Source organism: Erpetoichthys calabaricus, chromosome 3 (assembly GCF_900747795.2).
Source record: "Erpetoichthys calabaricus chromosome 3, fErpCal1.3, whole genome shotgun sequence".
NCBI classification, from domain to species: domain Eukaryota; kingdom Metazoa; phylum Chordata; class Cladistia; order Polypteriformes; family Polypteridae; genus Erpetoichthys; species Erpetoichthys calabaricus.
Window position 1 is genome coordinate 96,107,664 of NC_041396.2, and position 22,265 is coordinate 96,129,928.

Genomic DNA, 22,265 nt, shown 5'->3' on the forward strand with positions numbered 1-22,265 from the left:
GTCTCAGTCTCTCTTGAATACATATATATTTATTTTGCGTGAATGTCTTTAATTAAAGCACATTTTAAAAAATAAGCAACACATAATAGTGTTTCCGGTACTTTCTGTTAATTTATTTAAAATTATAACAAAAGATGTTTAATTACTGGCCTGGTAATAATAGTCATCCACATGTGCTAATCAGATTCCAGAGTTTCTTAAGCTTCTAATTAACTCATTCCTCCTGTCGAAAGGTTTGTGAAATGGCCGAGACTGCGCGGATGAAGTCCTACGTCGAGGAGGAGGAGGGGTTTCTTGCCCTTCTCCGGTATTCCCCGGTTCTGAGCCGAGAAAGCGCCGACGCGCACGCATCATACGCCCATCTGGGAGCAGTTAGAGCCACAGCAGCTTCCGTATAGCACGCGCGCGTAACTTCGTCTCTGAAGTCTTCACCAGGACCAGAGAGTGGCTGGAGCAATGACACGGTGAATGCGTCAGGTGAGGCTTATGGGTGACACAGACGATTCAGGGTGTGACATAAAATAGCTGGCAGTGGCATCAGAGCCAGAAACATAGAAATGATTTGTATGTGTATGTATGTATGAATAGGCTATATATATATTCTTCAAGTTTTTATTGTGTCTTCAAAGTATCGTCGTGATTTGTATTAATGATTTTTATACATTCTGTGATAGAATGGCGTCCCGTCCATGGTCAGTTTCTTTCTTTTGCTAACTTCAACTTAGGTAAGCTTAGACTTCTGTAACCCAGAACTGGTAAAGTCGAGAAGAGAGAGAATGTGTGGATAATTTTAACACAAAATATAGGACGGGGGCTTGAGTTATGGTAGTAAAAGACGGGATGTATGTGCTCATTTACTTCTCTTTAGTCGAGAGTCATTCAATGATGTCCAAAACAGAAAACGACAGCAACGTCACTGTAGAAATACTCGAGCTGATCTAAAAGAGACAAGAAATGAAGCATCAGACATCCGTTGACAAACAAAATGAAAAATCGTCTTGCCGCTCAGGCTCTGTGATTCCACTATTAAATTCGTATACAGGAACATTTTGCTCGTTTTACAGTGCAGAATATTTGTGTTCGTGTTGTGTAAAATAAAGCAGAGGGTGAAATGTAAAAGCGCTTTGCAATAGGCATTTAGCATGTTATCTATGTTTGCGTTGTCTCTGACCGCATCTATTTCAGATTCTCCCTCGAAGGCTCATGTTCTCTGTATTCGTAAGATAAAACGAAAAACACACAATCCGCCATTGCACCACCTTGATAAAATATCTTTGATACCGTATCTGGGAATCGACCTACGTTAACAATGGGGAGATAACTGATTAAATCCAGAAACCCTTTACTATTGTTCACACTGCACACGCACGCCCGGAGGAAAACTTTACCCAGTGATCTGTGATAAAAAATCTGTGGGACACAGACACGCATAGTTTATCATTAAGAATCTATAAACGAAACAATAGCGTCCACCATTGCAAACAAACGTGTCAAGTGTAAATTTATGAAGAAAATCGCCCAATGTTTTTTTTTTTATTATTGCAGATATATTTTTACAAAAAAAAGCTATTCGTTATTATTTTTGTTGTATTACTTGAATTCTAAAACATTAAAAACTGGTCGTCATTAGTCGTCATTATAATTATTATTTATTATGATATATTCGTTTATATGGTACTACGTGACAGTAAAAAACAAATATTTGGGCAATACACTAACATCCTTTTTTCTTCTGAAGCTTATCATTATCAGAAGTTCTTCCAGCTATGCTGGATGTAAAAAACGTATGAAGGATACTCTTGAAAATACTGCATCTTATAACTCGAATATTTACAAATATTTTTACATCGTATTTGTAATTTAGAAAGTTACACTAAGTTAATTTTAATGGTTATTCAACTGCAGAATTTTAATAATTACGGCCTTATTCTTAACAGTATTGTAATTATGGTAAGAAAGGACCTGGTAGGATGCAGAGTATGACTACATATGATTAATATCAGAATTCACTTTGTTAGCCAGGTACACTATAACTTCTACTGGGAATTTGACTTGGTAGTATTGATGCAATAGGAACTACACAAAATACAAAAAGATAAATTATCATGTAGTACATAAAGACAACAAGTAATATAAAGAGGCATATAAAGATGATGTTAGCAGTACGGGAAAAACCGAAGTCGGTGTATTTTCATAAGCCCCTTATACACTCTTATGCTCTTTTTTGAGGAGATAAAAATCACAATTTTATTGACAGACATATGAAAATCTTTTCCTCACATTTGAAAATACGGAGTTCATTCGACAGTAACCACATTTAAAACTACAAAGTACTTTAAATATAAATGTCATACGGGTGACCGTTTTTAATTTGTTATTCGTTTATGAAAATTATCTAGTTCTGTCATGGCTGTAATCGTTGACAATAACATGATTAGTTCCAGATATGAGGGAAAATACAGGATTCTGTATTATTTCAGATAGATAGATAGATAGATAGATAGATAGATAGATAGATAGATAGATAGATAGATAGATAGATAGATAGATAGATTTTCTACAGCTACTACAATAACGTCCACTATAGTAATATTTTGAATAAAGCAGTAGAAAAAGTATATAAGACACTTTTATGGCATAATCGTTTGAAAGTCAGCTTAAATGAGCACGTATAAACATGTAGTGTAAATACTGGTTTTGTGAAAGATACATTTGAATTGTTTATCAGTTTGACTTGAACAGCTTGTTCAAACTCCATCCATAAATATACATCTACATACATGGAAAAATCTGTTAAATAAATAACATGGTATAAATAGCTACATAAATCCAGGACTTTCACAGTAGCCAGTTATAAGAATCCTACAAAGCTGCACCTGTATTTTGCCGCATTTGTTTTCCGTTTAGCAAGGATCATTTTCCAACCATCCGTCATTTACTTTCATGATCTGTTATGTCTTCCCAAGTGGAGGTCGCAGCAAGCCGTTGAACACACAACGCTACACAGGTGGACCCATTGTCAGCTTCATGTCAAGAATGATAACAAGTAATTGTATTATGCTCAGTCTTTTAGAGCTGTGGCGAATGTCAGGCAGACCTGAGTCCATACACGCATTATTACATGGGGGTGACTTGAATGTTTTTTAATTATTCACATCATGTATTAGTTCTGACAGAGAATATTTGCCACAAATGTTAACCTATGTAGAATTTTCCGGTTGCTTTTTGTTTTTGCGGTGCGCTAAGTTTTGAAATACTTTTAGATTCCGTTTGTGCTGATACTTTTAACCTATTAGGATTAATAAAGTATCTATCTATCTATCTATCTATCTATCTATCTATCTATCTATCTATCTATCTATCTATCTATCTATCTATCTATCTATCTATCTATCTATCTAGCTAGCTATCTATTAAAACATTTGCATACCCAATGAAGCTATAAATATGCCGCAGGAAAATCGCTACATACGATTCAGAAATAAAGTTTAAATATGATGCAGGGAAATATAGCATATTTATGTTTTCAGATCCTTGTGCATGATTTCTTATACTTTACAATTTTACGCATATTATATTATAGTTCTTAATATTTGCTTTCTTTCAGCAACTGTGCATAATTAATGTCATATACAGATTTAACCGTGCATTACTTTATTTGTTCATGCTACAGTTTTAAATGGAAAAGCAGTGTAATACTGTAATGTATTTATTTTTTGTGTATAGGGTGGTCCAGATCTAACTATGAAACTTTTAATGCAATACAATGCAATAATTGCATAATTAGATCTGGACCACCCTGTATTTGTGGTGTTTATACCTAGTTATTTAAAAAAATAAAAATTAAATAAGATGCACGTGAATTTCCCGTCTTTATTTTTTATTGTATTAATCCACATTTTCTGTTAGAAGGATCAAGAAAAATGCACTTATTGGCATTTTAACTAAATTTTACTTAACACGGTGTCTATTCAGGGCATTTGATTTTTGCTGGTCTTTAACATATTCATTCATTCACACAGACAGACAGACAGACAGATGACATTAATTAATTAACTGTGTCATTGTATCATTGGTAATGAGACGAATATAAACAGTTCAACGATTATCTTTTAATATGATTTAATGTTTGGAATCTTCATGTGGATGGTTCTTTTAGAAGCCAAAAATGGTTACCCTGTGGCATCCCTCTGAAGAAGCACCTTGGCACCATTAAAACTGTATAACGGCGTTGCTTTAAAATACATTATTATTCAATTTTTGGAAAGTTTGCTGACGGGTTTTACTTAGTGGTGTCATCTGAGAGTGTATTTTATATTCAGAATTTTATAAGTAGCTTAGCATGTCACCAGTTCAGTATATAAACTGTGATTACGTCATCTAATGTGGTAGCAATCGGTGCAGGACTCCCGCACGGTTGTCAGTCCATCGCAGTGCACACTCACGCACACACCTATATTCAGTGATAATGGGGCCAATATAGAATAGAAAGTTAAAGTAACACATATTTTTTTTACTTTTAGTTAAAATTGTTCAATAAGTAATCGACAACGTTTGCAGAAGTTGAGGCATATTAGCTAAAATATTCTTGCGTGTCGACCTGTCAGTGTATGTGCACTATGCTCGATAGGTCGGTTATAATTATACGTTTCTGTTTTTCAGGACAAGCAAGAAAGAAGCTGAATGAACATTTTTGGATGCCTACAGACTATGGGAGGAAAGGAAAGCAACGGGACAGTCTGACTCCAGGATCGAAATTGGCAGCTCCTTCCGCGGAAAGAGAAAAGTACCATGTGGCTCTTCCTGTGAGGACAAGGTTCCTCCTTATCTAGTCTCTTCCTATTCGGATAAATATCGGCAGCTTTCTGTTTTCCTCGAGCATTATGCGTTAATAGTTAATTAATGGAAAATTCGTGAGGAAAGTTGCATGACTATTCCTGGCTCCACTACATCATGCGTTTCGTGTGTGGTTTCCTTCATCTGACAGAAACACGTCAAGAATAGGCCGTGCCAACAAGGGATACCAATATTTATTACAAGAAAAAACTTTAGGGCTTCTTCATGTAAGAAGGATAATCTGACGGAGACATTTGGAGATACAGGACCATTCCCACACAGCAGATGTACTGATACTTATGTAAAAGGCAGTACACCATGTATCAGGGTATCGCTATGACGGCAAATCATGGACCACCTTCATACGAAGGCTCGCCGAGCTTTGTCAACAACCCGGCGGCATCCTCACCTGTTTACGTACCTACAAGCCGCGTTACATCTATGATACCAGCGCTGCCTTATCTGCAACCGCCTTCAACGTCTCAGCCGGGCTCTTCAGCCTCCAGTCACTCCATGTGGGCTCAGGCCGGTGTAGAAGCGGGGGTCACTTATAACCCGGGCTCCTCTTCGCACCCTTCTCACGTGTCCTCACGCTTCTCCTTCTCAGCCAGTCCTCCTATAACAGCTTCAGGCTCCTCCGTAAGAGAAACCTCAGCCTACACTGTTCGGGAACAGTACGGTGGTAGGAGCTTCGGCAGCACCTACCATAACCCGTACCAGGCTTATGTTGGATCCGACATGGGAGCGTCGTGGCCTCCAGCTGCCTTCGACAACCCAGTGCTGCACAGCCTGCAGAGCCGGGGGGTGCCCGGGACGGTTAGGCACCCGAATATAGGTGAGTACTACTGTAACTAGAAGAAATACTGACCGTTGTAAAACTCAGAGCCTCCCAAATCTATTGAATGGTCAAGTCAATGTAAAGTGCGTTCAGCAACGAGAAGGATGAAAACGAAAATCGCGTGTCTGGAAGGCAAACATTTTAGCTGATAACTCCGTTTTTAGCACATGTGCGCGACTCTGAAATTTTTCGATTAAATAAGTAACATAATAATAAACTTCTGATATATATATATATTACGAAGTAGAATGCGTCTTTTTCTTAAGGATATAAAATGCACGAGCCCTACACCTTAAAATGCAAGAACAACTCGCATGCATGTAAACTACAGGCATTGGAATACTATTTATTTATGTTAAAACTTACATTCAGACTTTAGCACGGTTTATTTTTGTTGATAATATGCGTTTAAAGTGATTTTGTGCGGAGGTAGTTTTAAGATTTGTCGGCCTTCAATTTTTGCACAAATTGTTCTAAACTTGAAGACAGATAAGTCGAAAATACTCACGGTTTTAATATGAAAAATACACAAGAAATTAGTTCAATTTTAATTCTTCTTTAAAAAAAACAGAGAGTAAGATAGATAAATGGATAGATTGTCCAGTCCGAGTTTTGCTTTGTTGTTAATTCGAACTTTAAGTTTACGTACTTTTTATTTTATTGCGAAAAATCATTGTATACCGTTATTCAAGCCGTTGGCTCTCTCTCATTACTCGTTCAGGGGTGCCTTTTGAAACTGATGAGTAGACAAAGCAAACATGCAGCAGTATTTTCGACTAAAGAAGCTTCTCATGAGCAATTTGGAAAATTATAAAGCTTAACAAAATAAAGCGCCTTATTTCTCGAGAATATTGTTATACATTTTATATATATACAGTATAAAATATAATTACGGAACTGAATTTGTGCAGACATACTTATATAAAACAATAATTATTTAACGATCAATAAAGAACGTGTTAAATTAATGTTACATTAACGTGTGCGAAGTAGATTTTATTGCTTGATTTCATCATTGAATTATTGTAGTCAAGTCTGCGTTAATTAAAAAAATGTTCCATAATGCACATTTGTAAAGCAGTACTTCCTTATTCGTTTTCTACAAAAAGAAATCCATATTAACTGAAAACGGCCGACAAACCATTTCAATTTTTGTTGTACTAAAGTTACCATAAAAATCTTTCAATTACATATTAAATGTATCTTAAATATTTTGCATTTTCTCAAACTGCATAACGTGCAGTACTAGTAGGGGTTAGATAACCTAGAGTTCCCATTTTAACATGTAATATTAGTAATATTTTACATTTTGCATTTGTGTTTAAATTAATGCTTAAAGTTAAATGATTTCAAAAGAAATAAGGTGTTCCACTTAATTTATTTACTTTTCATTGAGACTTGTGTTCATGGTGTGGTTTAATAAAAATATGTAAACAACAACAACATTTATTTATATAGCACATTTTCATACAAATAATGTAGCTCAAAGTGCTTTAAATGATGAAGAACGTACACTTTGAATATATTTGGACACAACATGTTCATGCATACCATTTCAAATACAGATGTTTTTACACTATTTATTTATTTATTTGTTTATTTATTTGCTATTGTGGTTAAGTGTTTTTAGATAGATAGAAAGATAAACAGGTATGTGCACAGTCATATTAATTACATTTCTTATCTATCTAATTTGTTTAGTTATTTGTCATCCAGAGTTTTTATATTTGTTATTTTAATTAATTATTTATTGGTTTGTTAGTTTTGTGTTTAATTATGGAGGGTTTAATTACTGTTGAACCTGGAAAATTTGTGCCCATCTGTTTATCAATTTATATTCTCATGTAATGCATGTACATTTTTTTAGTAAAATTTTAATTTTGAGACTCATCCACAAAATTATTAGTTTCACTTATTTAACTATCAATATTTAGCTGTTTCGAAGGTTAAATTTGAATTCAGTCTTTCTCACAAGCATGGGGAAAATTAAATAATAAATACTGATTAAAATTACAGCAGTGGTCAAGAATTGTGAAATTATGTTCCCTACAGCAGACATTAATGGCTAGTTGATGACCTTCTGTCTAGATTAAAAAATTGCTATAAGTGCAGATTTTGCATTATGGGGGATTCTTTATTTACAGTTTTATTCCCAGTCTTTTAAAAAGTTATGGTCCAGTTTTAGTTTTTAGTCTGTTTAAGTTTTTGTTGCTAGAGTGTATTGTCACTGAGAAATCCTTCCTCTGAGGAATTATATTATTTTATCCAGATTATAAATTTATGCATAAAATAGTAACTAAAGTATAACATCGATTGCCTAATTATATTAATTCAAGGAACAGGAGATTATTCCATCAGCATTAAATTCCTGATTAGAACCAACTCGGGGGTGCCAGTCACAGGCACACCGCCACACTCATTCATACCAATTTGGACTCACCAAGTAAGCAAACATTCAAGGTAGGAGAACTGAAAAACTCACCTACAGTAGATATGGGGGGAACATGTTAACTAAGCACAGGCAGTAATGGGGCTGATATCCAAATAAACGATTGAAGTAGTGTTGATTAAATAACATTAAATAACATAATATGGAAGCCTAGGCATAAAGGGTGGAGTGGTGGCTCTGAGGCTAAGGATCTGTGCTGGTATCCCGAAGGTTGCCAGTTCGAATCCCCGTCACTGCCAAAAAGGCCACAGCTCTGCTGGGCCCTTGAGCAAGGCCCTTAACCTGTAATTGCTCCAGGGGCGCTGTACAATGGCTGACCCTGTGCTCTGACCCCAAGGGATATGCGAAAACTACCAAATTCCTAATACAAGAAATAAAGAACAAAAAAAAAAAGGAGAAGAAGATTCAAATTTAATCCTCATACCAGTGTTGATCATATTTCCAAAGACAAGTTTATTTTTATATAACACATTTGCAGAGTACTGACTTAGGGCAGCTATACTGTACATATTTACAACTATAATGTGCTAACAGTAAAACTGTCTAAAACAAAATATATTTGACTTCTGCAGACAGTGTCAAGCATAAATGCTATAATTCAAAGTACATTCTTTCTCAAAGTATCTGGTAATAATGGAAGAGTAATGCAGAGTCAAACTGGTATTTAAATATTGTAGACTGTCCGCCCAGTCAAAGTGGGCATTGTACATTTCTGTTTTCCTTATGCTTAAACTGGGAAGCCCCTATCTAGTCTTCTAGCTCATTTAAGAATCACAATCCTTGTAAACTAAGCTATTTATAATTTAATTCACAAATCAAATTCATCATTTGGAGACCAACTTGTTTCAGTGTTTAAAATGATGCTGCCAGATTATATATGTAAACCTTTTAAGAAAGTTAAATGTATTCTGCCATGATGTAATAATGCTCATGTTAAAGAATTGCTGGTCAATAATGACTTCCGTGAATTATTCAAAAGGTTATAAACTGAGGAAAAAAACTAATACTTAAAAATGTAATATTTTCTGAAAGGCATTGGCATTTTAAGTCTGGTTAAAACTGAATGGGCACAGCCGTAGGAAAACATTTCTAAAGAGTTGCACCAGCTAAACCCACTCAATCTTAAAACTGCAAATTTTATATAATGCATTCATTACATTGTGACAGAGTATATTTAAAAATGGGAGTTATATAGAATTTATTAAAGTTCTCCCATGTACCCTGCTTTGGAAATCTCTTTCAAAATCAGTTATTCAAAGGCCTATGGTGTAATCACAATTAAGGACAATTGTCCTAAGCAAGAGGTGCTGCTGACATAAATTACATTGAAAACATTATAATTTGATTTAATTAATAGCAGCATCTACAACTAAGCCCCCAGCATTGCTAAATGTCTTGGAAAAACATGGTTTCATGATAAATAATGTGGAGCCAGTAATCTTTTGTACTCTTTTATTTGTTGTTCTTAAAATGTTTCTGATTTAATACTTAGAATAGATTATGTTTTTTTATTACGAGAATGACTGAAAAAATGCAATATTATACAATGCTTTGAGTCAAATGTCATTTTTCCATCAAAGGTTATATGCATGCATTCATAAATTTTATAAACCACTTTTAAGGTTGTAGGAACAGAAACATATTTATTTCAGTTTAGTTTGTTTTCGTACATTGGTCTTCTCAGAGTACAGGCTCAGAGTTTTGAATTTATAGTAATAGTACTGGATGGAAAGTGGGAGCCAAGCCTAGACATTGTGCTAGTCTTGTCTGAGAGCACATCCAGCCTCAGATTTTGTCCAGGTTAAAGTCGCCCATTCATGCGTGTGCACACACACACGTACACACACTCATTAAAAGGACGATTTTTAGAGTGATCTTTTGATTGAACCTACACATCTTTCAATATGGTTGACAGAAACAGCATCTGAAGAAAAGCCCATGCAGTCACATGAAGATCACTATCTCCACGTATGTATGTAAATAGTGGCTTGTCCAGGATTTGAACCAAACTTGGAGCTCAGAGGCAGCAGATCCAACAACTGTGCCACTCCTCAAAAGTGGCGTTTATGTATTTTTTTATTTGTATCATTTTTAAAGCATATGTGTTCAGAGTGTATAGCTATAAGTGTATACAGTAGCTACACTTGCAAATATTTGTGTTAATTCTATTTAAAAGTAACACATTGCTATTTCTGCTTCTAACTGGACACAGGATTCATATGGCATGGCTATCCATTTGCTCAAAGGGTTACAACACTGTTAGAAAAGTAAAGAAGTGCTTCTAGCTTTCCTTCTTTTTGTACTTAATGAACCAGCCATCAAGGGAAGGCAAGTTGTCACCTTTGGCCCATTTTTGCTGGGTTATGCTCAGATTCTCTGCAGTCTCAACAGAATGAGCAAATGAATGGGAAAGGCAGGTCACAGACAATGGAACATTTTCTTTTGCTTTATTATGAGTACATATATAAAAAAAACAAAAAAAAAACATGTACTCTCATAAGGCCTTCCTATCTTTAAAATGTAGTCCACATAGGTCCAAGTTTTCACAATATTTTCATGTGTGTGCTTGATACCTGCTTTGGTCATTCATATGTCGGTCCTCTTTGGTACCTGTTCAGGATACTTAAATTGGACTCCCTCTGGATTCTCTGTTGGTATACAGTATTTGGTGGATTCTTGCATCTTACCGTGTTGCTGCTTTTAGCTTAACAGAACACCACTTCTATTCGGACAGTGGTTATTGATGTCATTGCCTTGAGGATGTCAAATTACATGACTAGGAATGGCAGTGGAAAACAATCTACACACTTCCACATTGATTTTCCAGCACAGTTGCAGATTTCCGATGTTTTGCAAATTCAACCTTTTTCTTCCCAGCCAATAATGTGCTGTCTGACTACACCATTGCAATACACCAAGTTCATTGGGAATCATTGCCCTTTATTCTTTTTTCCATTCTGTTGTGGTACGTGAAACATAAGACATCAGACAGACGAGCCTCTCTTCTATTTACGAGGTACAAAACATGTTTTTCTTTTGTTTCCTTGTGGCTGCATCACTCTGAATGAGTGCTGATTGTTTGTCAGCTTTCACACACACTGAGCCAACACTCATGACTTAAAACCTTTTTGATTTTGTTGGGGCAAGTTTTCTGATTGATAGCTGGGGATGTCATACTGCTACTGGAGTGTGCTGCAATTGCCCCTGACTTGCTAAGATTATGTAAATAAAGTCTGAGACTGAAAATTGCTGGGAAATCATGTAGAGTGACAGGGATTTAACTGGGAATAATAATTTCCTAAAATTAACATAACCTCTTTTTAGAATTTGATGTTACAGTTAGGACGATCCACCAATATATCACTGAAGGCCTGGCCAATTCAGTCTCTGCTAGTGCTCATCGCAATATAATTATATTTAATTTCATGGTAATAAGTTTAATGTAGTGTTCAGTAGTGGGGAAAAATTGAAAACTGGAGAATGTTTTGACAGTATCTAAAAATAACTGCATGTGCGGACAAAAGGACACACATTTTTGAGCCAAGCAATTTGTGCACAGGCTACAGTTGTTTTTTTATAGTATGGTTCATCTTGAGATAATGGTAAAGCAGGTTAATGATGGAGATCTCTGAGTGTACTAACAAAATCCAATGGGATTTCCGATAAGCTTTGGGTTTATCACTTTGCAATTCTCTAATTTTACATTTTAAATTATAGTTTTGATAGTGTGTCAGTATATTTTGTTATCTGTAAATTTTAGATTTCATTGAGTCATTGAGCAAAATTATATTTTTATAACTTACAACCTATTTCCAGACCCTTGTCACACACCACTCACCTGGTAGCTTGTGGTGTCATCAAACACTGCCAACAAACAATGAGCCATGGGTCACTGCTGCTGTCATAACTGGCAGCTACCATCACCCATGCTGCCAGTTGTAATCTTGCACTAGCTTTGGTTACCTTTTGCAGTAAGGTCTCTATAAACATCAGGTGATCCTATTGTTGCTTGTTTCCAGATTAGCACGAACCTGTAGTGTGTACATCAAAGAGCAGATGTCTTGTATTTCAGCCTTTTTTGTCCTATATTTAAGCTATAACTTGTTGCACTAACTTATTGGCATTGCTGTATGTATGTTGCTGCACACAGCTGCAAATCAGTGCACCATGCTTAAGTCACTCACCTCATCACACTAACCACAGACAGATTATGTGTGTGTGACCAGTGAGTAAGTCTCTCCATGAAAAGAGCACATCACTGACTAGGTTTTTTTTTACAAAGTGGATGAGTTTGAAATACAGTAACCATTAAAGGTTTGGGGAATTATCATAATTGGGCAGGCCAAGAGTAGTCAAAATAATTTAATTCAGAAACCTGAAATTCTAAGTAAAACTTTAACTACTCATTGTAACATCTCACTTTTAAATATTAAGACCATTTATCCATCCATTATCCAACCCGCTACATCCTAACTACAGGGCACACTGGAGCCAATCCCAGGGCGCAAGGCAGGAAACAAACCCAGGTCAGGGCACCAGCCCACCACTGGGCACACACACACACTAGGGACAATTTAGGATCGCCAATGCACCTAACCTGCATGTCTTTGGACTGTGGGAGGAAACCCCCGCAGACACGGGGAGAACATGCAAACTCCACCCAGGGAAGACCCGGGAAGCGAACCCCGGTCTCCTAATTGAGAGGCAGCAGCGCAACCACTGCTCCACTGTGCCGCCTCTAAGACCATTTTACTAACACATAATAAATATAAATTGATAGATGTGCATCAACAGATAGAAAAACACCCACCCAAAGGTTCTATTAAAATGTTAGAAATGGCTGGTTTCAATCAAGATGTGATAAAAAGAATGTGAAAAAATAAAAATAAATTTCAATAAAACAAATGAGGACAAATTACTAAAAGGACTCCAAAAATGATTTGGATGCTGTCACATGAATTTGTCAGATAGATTACTTAGAGAATGAGAGAGACAGAGAACGAACAGCCAGCAAGTATAACAAAAAGAAGCATTTCTAAATGCTTCTTTCATAAATTACAGTACATATACTGTATGTAGGGTGTATGGTTAATGACTTGCATCCTATGAAATAGTCTGTTTCCTTATTTGCCATTGTTCATTTGACATGTTTTACTCATTGCGCTTATAACATAGTCTATAAGATTTGAGTGGCTATGCAGGGTCTTGTTTTGTTCTGTGGAGCTGTGATATGTATAACCAGCATTAGCACAAGTGAATGGCTGGCATATGTGTTCTAAAGCCAGCAATAAAGTATAGAAAATGAAATTGTACATGTGATCCATCATAAGCTACCAACTAACGCCCTGAGACATATAAACCGAGCACCAACACCCCAACTTATCACCCTGCTCCCCACCCCTTGCCTCTGGCCTGTATTCATTCAGAGAGAATCTGGTTACCCACAATGATTTTCATGCTAAATGCATAAACAGTTGTTAAGCTTTACCAGTGGGATTACTGTATCTACTGTTAATGTTGTCACTCCATGTGACATGCCTCAAACATGTCATGCTACATTGCAGGTATTAAGAGCAGCAAAGAAAAACAATATATATATATATATATATATATATATATATATATATATGTATATATAAATTAATGATTTGTGGAGTTGCCCTGCCTGGGATTGATTCCTGCCTTGCACCCTGTGTTGGCTGGGATTGGCTCCAGCAGACCCCTGTGACCCTGTATTCAGATTCAGCGGGTTGGAAAATGGATGGATGGATGATTTATGGAGTACTTAAGAGCTATTATTAGTTCATAAATGGAAAATAAGCATTCAAGGCAATGCAGCAAGAATGTTGGTATCTTTGTGTAGCAACTTCACATTTTCAGAGTTGGTTAACTAATGTCAGACATTCTACTTTACACTGGCACAGCGCATTTATTGATTTAATGGCAGACATATTAGCGCTGTGGACTCACAATCTCTGAACCTTTGCCCTTCAGCTCAGAGGAAAATTTGACCCTGAGCCACTGTACCTTTTGGGAAGTGAAATATTTCGACTGTTATAAAGTCCATAACTACTGAATAAATATTTTAGCCATCTAAATTCATTTTTAATTATTATTTTCGTACTAGTGAAATATACTAGATGAAGGAAAGCTGTGTTCTGCAAATACCTGCAATGAGGAGGTGTTGTTACAGTAGGTGTCTAAGGTTGTAGATACAAATTTTAATAGGAAACTATTAAATAATCAGTGCTACCTCAAAGGTGTAACACCACTTAAAGGAGAAGGCAAACAATGAACAATAAACTGATTACTCAGTGTCTTGCAGTGTTAGAGAAACTGTGACATATGCAGTCTGGAATTAGAAGGTTGGCACATACTGGTAGTTTCATCCCCTGTCTTTCACTGCTTAATTACAGAAATTGTACATTACAGTAGTATGGTATAGGGATCCAGTGCTTCAGGGACAAAGATGAAGTCCCACCCAGTTTCTAAATTCACCTTGTGTTTATATGGGATGCCTCCAAAAAGTTTCCTTCCGTATTTCAAAATTCTGTGTTAAGTTAACAAGAAACTCTAAACTAGCCAAAAAATGTGTTGTGATGCATTTGCACAGAGTCTGCAAGTGGTTCCTATCTTATGTATTATATTGCTAGGATAGGCTGCACCTTTCCATGACCAGGAGGTGAAAGAAGATGAGGTACTCAAAGATAGATAGCAATTAAAAAGCTGGTTTATTTGGCGTTGCAGTTGTTAGTGTCAAGTTTAAATTCTAGCATAGTCACGCTCTGTGTAAAGTTGCACATCTACCTCAGATCTCTGTAGATTTTTCTCCAGGTTTTCCTTCCTCATCTCAAAATTGTGCAGGTTTGGCTGATTTGTGTAAGTTGGGTATGAGTATGTCTTATAAAAGCTTAGTAAAACATCTAGAGTTGATTATTCAGTCAGTAAGGCTAGACTGGATTAAGTGTTTTTAAAAATGAATTGATGGATGCATTAAGTTTGTTTTCAATTACAGTCCTTTTTCCATATCTAAAAACAAGTTAAAATTTGAGCAAAGACGAACATGGTTTGGGGACTTATTGTTCAACCTTGAAGTCCAATGCAAAAAATATTTGGTAGGCCATTAGCTAGAAATGTTTCAGGCATCATTTTCTGTAAGCATAATCAGATAATTCTGAAAAGACTAATTAAGCAATCAAAACTAATAACGTTTATAACACATGATTTATGACTTGTTTTGTTGTTTGATGTTGTTGATGTTTAGTTAGACTTTATCCCAGAGGGGATGCTTAACTGTTCTAGAATCCTGGGCTGAAACCTTTGCCCAGGCATGGCCAATGTGGAGTTTATACATTCTTTTTTATTTTGTTTTTTTTTCATAATAATAACAATAATAACAATAATAATAATATTGAGAAAAGTGCTATATAAATGTAAAGAATTTTTTTTTCATAGCCATAGTTTAACAGTTTCTGACATAATCTCAAAAAATCCTCCTGTAAGTTCCTTGGTATTTTTGACTGTAGTGATATTTCATCGTATCAATTTTTTTGTCATCTAATTAAGTATATAAATTCAGCTTTCCAGTTTTGTCAGCTATGATTGCCAATATCTATCTACAATATAATAAAACTCTGAGGTTTTTGTGTTCAGTCCCTCTGATTGATCAGTTTGGCTTTGGCGTGATTTGTCAGTTTGGCTTTGGTGACATGATTGAACGAGGAGTTATGTATGTACTGTACATTATGTGCAGTCCCTGACTAAAAGAGGAAGTAAACAAATATTGGAATAGTGAGATGCACATGTAACCAAAAGAAAATGTTATTCATTGCAGTTTGAAACTCCATGTTCTTGTAGCTACCAACCGGATAATTAAGCAGAGAGGAAATAAAATTGTTCTCCACCTTGATCATGTCAGTCAGTTTGCATTGCGCTGAATTACAGTTTATTTTTTTTGTCAGCAGCCGTACTACCTGCGCTTCACAACAGGTCATCCACCTGAATTTTGCATGTATGGGCCTAGCCAGTACTTGGATGGGTGACCATCTAAGCTAGGGCTGCTGCTGGATGTGGTACTGGTGAGGCTAGTAGGGGCTTAAACCAGAGGTCCTGTCTCTTTGTGGTCATTAAAGATTTCTCGACATCTTTTGAAAAGAGTAGGGTTTATCTCAATGTCCTGGCTAAATTACCCATTCTGGCCCTCTAATCATCCCCTGCCTCTAATTGTTTATCTCTCTCACCCCTTCACCACCTAGTAGCTAATATCTAGTGAGAGTTACAAGTACAATAATGGCTACCATCACATCATCCAGGTAGGTGTTATACATTGGTGGTGGATGAAGTGGTTCCCCTCTGTCTGACTAAAGCATTTTAAATAGTGAGAAAAGCACTATATAAAGGTAATTAATTATTATTATTATTTTGTGTTGGTAGATTGGTTGTGCTGGTGATCTAACAGCCCTGCATTTTTTAAAAGCATTTATTTGAACCACTGAAGCAAACTTCATAATTTGCTCTGCTCACATGGGAATTAATTACAGCTTGAATGTTTGTGGAACAACGTGTGGTGTGCACTTTGTGGCCTGTTATAGCAGAAAAATAAACTTTGAGAATTTTATTTATTTTAAAAATATTAGTTCTTTCAGTATTTAAAGGTAGATTCATTTTTATAATTCCCATTGATCATTTTTGATGACCATTTTTATGCTATGCTTTGACAATTAATAATGAAAAGTACAGAGAAGCAAATACTCTTTTTTTGTTTCTGTTAAATATGAAATACTTTACAAGCATGCAGCATGGCAATAAAAAACCTTGCACTTGTATTACAATTATAGACATTGTTGCCAGTTGAACTTATAAATGATACCTTTAGTTATGACACCTGGAATTAAAAAGTAATTTTCCTCCCCAAAGTAGTCACTGGACTACAGTGGCAAGGACACCAATCGATTTTTGTTCATCACATAAAAGCATTAAACACCATGAGCTGAGTGACAATCCATTCCTCCAAATTTTGTGATCTTCTTTTTTCTAATATAGGGCTGTGGAAAGCCTTCCCAGCACCATTGAATTTAAAACAGAAATCCACCTGCACTGGTATTGGTTGCAAGACTCTGCAGCTACGAGGAGGAATTATTAACCACTGTGTCACCTATGAAAGCAACAATATCCTTGCAAACCTGAATCAAGTAACAGTTCATAGTAATTAACTTCACACACGCACACACTAGTTCATTCTGACACAAACATCATCATGATGTAGGAGAAAAACCAGAATATTGGAGGATAATTCCAACAGAAATGAAGTAAATATGGTAACTGCTATGAAAGAAGTACAAAGAAATTAGTGTGAAAGGTTGAGGTTCCCATATGAAAGCTATGTTTGATAGTCATTGGGCTGTTATTTTTGGGACAAAAGGAATAGAAAAAATAGATAGTAATTATAGAAAAAAGTTCAGCCACACAGTAGCCTTTGGTTTATCTTATGGTCAAGGAATGACCATGGCTTATAGTCTACCAGAAAAGGAGGGGTAAGAGACAGAGGCAGGGGTTGTCCTCCGGTTTAGAATCTTCTCTGCTATGAGTGAAAAAGGTAAATGGTTAAGTGCCTGTACAGCTTTAAAAGCCTTTTAATTCTGACCTATGCCAGAGTCATTTTACTGCACACAGATAAGTATGAGATTTAAAGGCATTTTCTTGAATCTATAAAGCAGCAGTATTTACCCTAGTGCCACCATGCTTAAACACCCACACACTCGGGTAGGGCCAATTTAGAACCACCGATTACTGTATTATACATGTTATTAAACATATGGGAGAAAAATGCAGTACATGAAGAAAACCCCATGTAGACACGTAGACAATGTGCAAATCTGAGAAAATGAACATCAGATCTAAGGCAGGATACCTTTGAGACAGCATGGATGTTAAATGATATGTAAAATCCATCTGAAAATTGAGTTCAAGACAGAAACAGTGCTGAATTGGATGCCAGCCCATCAGAGTCATACCCACACCAACCCAATTTTGATTTACCATTCACTTAAGTTACTCATATGTCTTTTGGACATGAGCAGGCCGATATTTTATACCCTTGTGTGAACAATACTGCCACCTCATAGCTCCAAGAGACAGAATTTGCGTTGTGGACTGGTTATTAGTTATGCTGAGTTTCCTTATTCTCTTCACGTCTGTGTAGGGATTTCCACTATGTCTTCCCAATTTCCTCTCAAACACTTGCATGTCAGGTTAAAGTATGACTCTATACTGGTTTGGAGTGAGGGTGCATTTTGATGAACTGTCATCCTGTTCAAAGTAGATCCCTGTCTTACAGCTTTCTGCCAGGTAGCTCCATCTGTGACTTTCTACAGCCCTGAATTGGATAAGTAGGCCCACGAAATGGACGGATGGATAACAGACCATAAACAGTTCTTTACAAGCTGAGTGCTCAGGCCATACACTTTCAAAATTTTTAATCATCTTTACCCCACAAACATTCTTCACGGTTCTAAAGGACTGATTTAAAAGTATATATATATTCTGTTGTAAACAACACCAATTGAACTAAAATGCATTAAGTGCTGGGTGTCATAAGCAGCTCCGAGTTCCCTGCCGTGCTCTTTAAAACCCTGGAAATTCTTTGCATGCCACAGTTGAGCACTCAAGTAGCAGCCTTCAACAGAGTTAGTCTGATAAGAATTCATTTTAAGTAAGTTAACCCTTTCTGCTGAGTATTAGAATTTTCTGCAATAAAAGAGAGATATCTCATGTCCTATTGTTTAGATCAACCCACAGACTGTACCAAAATCTCCAAGTAAAGTCTTCTTGTGTTTACTTACTATGTATGTAGCACATATATTTTTGTTCACTCTATAGTGCACCAAAATAAAATTAATAGACAGAAACAAAAAGAACTATAAAGGCTATGCCACATTCATAACTTTTCCTAGGATTTTCAGTCACAGCCCTCATTTACATTATCTTAACAGGTGGTGGTGTGCTCCCGTTAAAGCAGTCTCCTAATGTTACTTGCCCAGTTTCTCACCCCGACTAGTCTGCAACTTGTTATGATAAAATCAAACAGTTTTGATTTTGTCTTTAGTCATGGGGCGGTCACTGCATGCATTAGAGCTGACAACCAATGAATGCTCACATGGAAGTACAATGCAATTATAGTAGTGACAATGAATAAAGAACGCAAGAGTTTTAGACCTCACAAACAGAAAAGAAGCTTGTATATCTGATATTTTTCATACCACAACAGAATGGAATGAAGAAAAAAAGGGTGGAGATTACAGCTGAACTTGCTGTACTTTGTTAACTCTTCATACAGCACTAGCTCCATAAGGCAGAACACTATTATCTGTCAGAAAAATGGGCAAGAAAGACTGCTGGAAAGTCAGCACTCAGTCAGTAAATTATGCATGCCTAATTATTTTCACTTAAAGTGACATAGTCTTATGACGAGATAACCACTGCGGTCAGCTAATCTGACATACCCCAAGACTAGAAACCATATAATTTGACATCGGCTTAAACAGTGCCCAGATTTTTCCATTTGTCTGCAGCTGAATGGTAATGCTAAGTGGCTCTCAATTAATCATTTTTGACACCATTTTTTCACCAATGAATTTGTATTTATTAATATGCTGAAATACATACAGCTTTATAGAGTATAAATGATAAAATCCTGCACCTGAGAAGATGGGTAACATTATAAAGGAATATATCAAACCTTTGAACAATTTTCTGTAAACTTTAATTTCTATGCTACAGAACACTCACTTTTATCTGAATTTTATTCTATGCTACAGAATGCTAACTCTGCATAGTATGTTTGATCATTTTCCACTTCTTAAAGAGAAAAAGAAATAGTATTCAGGTGGAAATGTAACATACTGTAAGTACAAGTAAGGCACATATGAAAATAATTAAAGGATCAAGAGATGGATGAGGCAAGAATCAAGTCAGTAAACACATTTGGATTGAAACAAAAAATAACACTAAGCTGAACATGTCATCTGAAATTGTATCCACAGTCTCAGATGCTGTATAACATGTGACGTGTGACACTGTGGCACAGTATCAACTGATACTATGTAATATTATCCAAATCACAAAATGATGGCTGCTAAAAAATAATGGCAACAAGAAAAACACAAAACATACTGTAAAATAAAAATGAATTCTTTCTAAAGCAAAAATATAAAGGAAATAGTTATCCCAAAGGACTTTCTGATGAAAACCAACAATGAGCCATCAATGAAGCTCAGAATAAAATGTATTAAAAGCAGAAACAAATGTATAACATAAGCCAAAGCTCAACATAAACCTGCTTAATCCAAATCAGAGTCTTGAATGACTGGAGCCCATCTCAGGTATTCTGGGCACAAAGCAGAAAACAGACTTGATTGGTGAATGGTTCACCACTCCATCACAGGGTTTTTGTAATCCTTGGTTTTGCACCCAGTGGGTTGCATTTTTGTTTATTTTGGAGGTGATTGATTAGTTTGTAATCGTTATTGAAATATTTTATCGTTACTCTGGTGCTGCCATTTTGTTTCTTGCATTAGTATGGTCACTACTATTATGTGTTTATTTTTGCATGGCCTTGACCATATTGTGTAGAGCTGCTCTACGCAATGGTAGCCACATGGAAGTCGCGCAGTGTATTATGTAATTTATTTAAGATAGCAGCTCACAGCTTTTGGCATCTTCTTCTTTGATCCCTTACCTGATTATTGCTTACAGTAGTGAAAGCTAATAGATTCTGCTAAGAAGACTTTAGTATTAAGACTTTTTTCTTTGTTTTTTTTCAATTCATAATTAGTTTTTGAGTTTAAGAATTGGACCCTCTTTTATGTTGTCTGCCTCGCAACTAAGATTTTGCTTTGTGACTGGGATTGTTCATCCTCTGTTGTTTAACCTCCCAGTCATACATCTCAAAATTCCACATTCTTTCTTTAAAGTGTCCATCTCAGGGCCCACTCATACACATGCCGTCACTGACACAGGGCCAACCAAAGACCACCAGTCAACTTGACAATCACTTTGTGAAGTGGAGCAAAAGCACATTACCTTGAGGAAAACCCTACAGAGACATGGGGAGCGTAAGACATTTCTACACAGAGAACAACTGAACACAAGATGTAAACACAGGACACTGTCTTTATGAAGTGGTATTTATACATATACATATACATATACAGAAATATGGCATTTGGTGGACTGGTGCAAGTGTACCAAGATGAAAGAGTTGATTGTTAACTTCCATGCTTTCCAAATCCTTCTGCCCATCGAGGGCTCTGTGTACCAAATTGTTTGGTGTGCACCTGGCAGCTGACCTTATTTGGTTAATTAAAACCACCTTCATATTTTGCTAAAGAAAACAAACCTACCTCCCCAATTCTCACCACATTCTACAGGGGGAATGAAGAATGTTCTGACCAGCTGTATCATTGTCTGGTTAGAGAACTGCAGTGCTTCTGACTGTGTAGGTGTTATAACAGATAAGATCATTGGGACCTCTCTACCCTTAATTAAAAACATCTTTAGAAAGCGATGCACATGCAAAACCCAAAGTTCCCTTCCCTCTCATCGTCTCTTTAACCCACTTCTATCTGGCAAAATGTACTGTACCATCCAAATCAGTTCTACCAGGTGCTGCAACAGCTTCTACCTCTTGGCACTTTATTACACTTGTTACCACTGTTATTTTTATTTTAGTTGTTGTTATTTATTTTATTACTGTCCTTTTTAAATCATTTTCCTATTATTTATTTATTTTTAGCATAGTATAGTATAGTTTTCTCGGTCTTGCACTTGTCCTGTGTTTAAGTGTATGTTGCACTGCAGTCCTGGGCAATGCTATTTCATGCCACTGTATGCTGCAATACTGTGTATGGATAGTATGACAACAAAGCCACTTGACTTGATTTGACTTGAAAAGGCGCACATATCATTTCAGTCTCTAAATGACATATTGGCCAATCTGTTTAGACCCACCTCTGTCATTCCTTGCAGTGCTGCACAGTTTGTCTGAAGGAGATCCCTGACACAATTAGGTCAGCTAACACTGCTACAGAGTCCAGGTGAATGTCTGTTCACACACTCACCAGTATAGCAGTATCATGCCATTTG

The 22,265-nt window shown here is 36.3% G+C and overlaps 1 protein-coding gene across 2 annotated transcripts in view; it reads left to right on the forward strand.

Moving 5' to 3' along the window:
* The first annotated feature begins 344 nt into the window (after positions 1–344).
* Positions 345–22,265, forward strand: part of gata4 (GATA binding protein 4) — a 65,905-nt gene continuing 43,984 nt past the window's right edge. The window contains exons 1-2 of one of the 2 annotated variants that reach the window (XM_028797189.2): positions 345–477; positions 4,663–5,671. In XM_028797189.2, the coding sequence (XP_028653022.2) occupies positions 5,155–5,671 (517 nt within the window). In that variant the 5' untranslated portion in view covers positions 345–477; positions 4,663–5,154. Of the gene's footprint in view, positions 478–4,428; positions 4,498–4,662; positions 5,672–22,265 lie in introns of those variants that run through there. The other variant, XM_051924618.1, reaches the window with a different exon arrangement.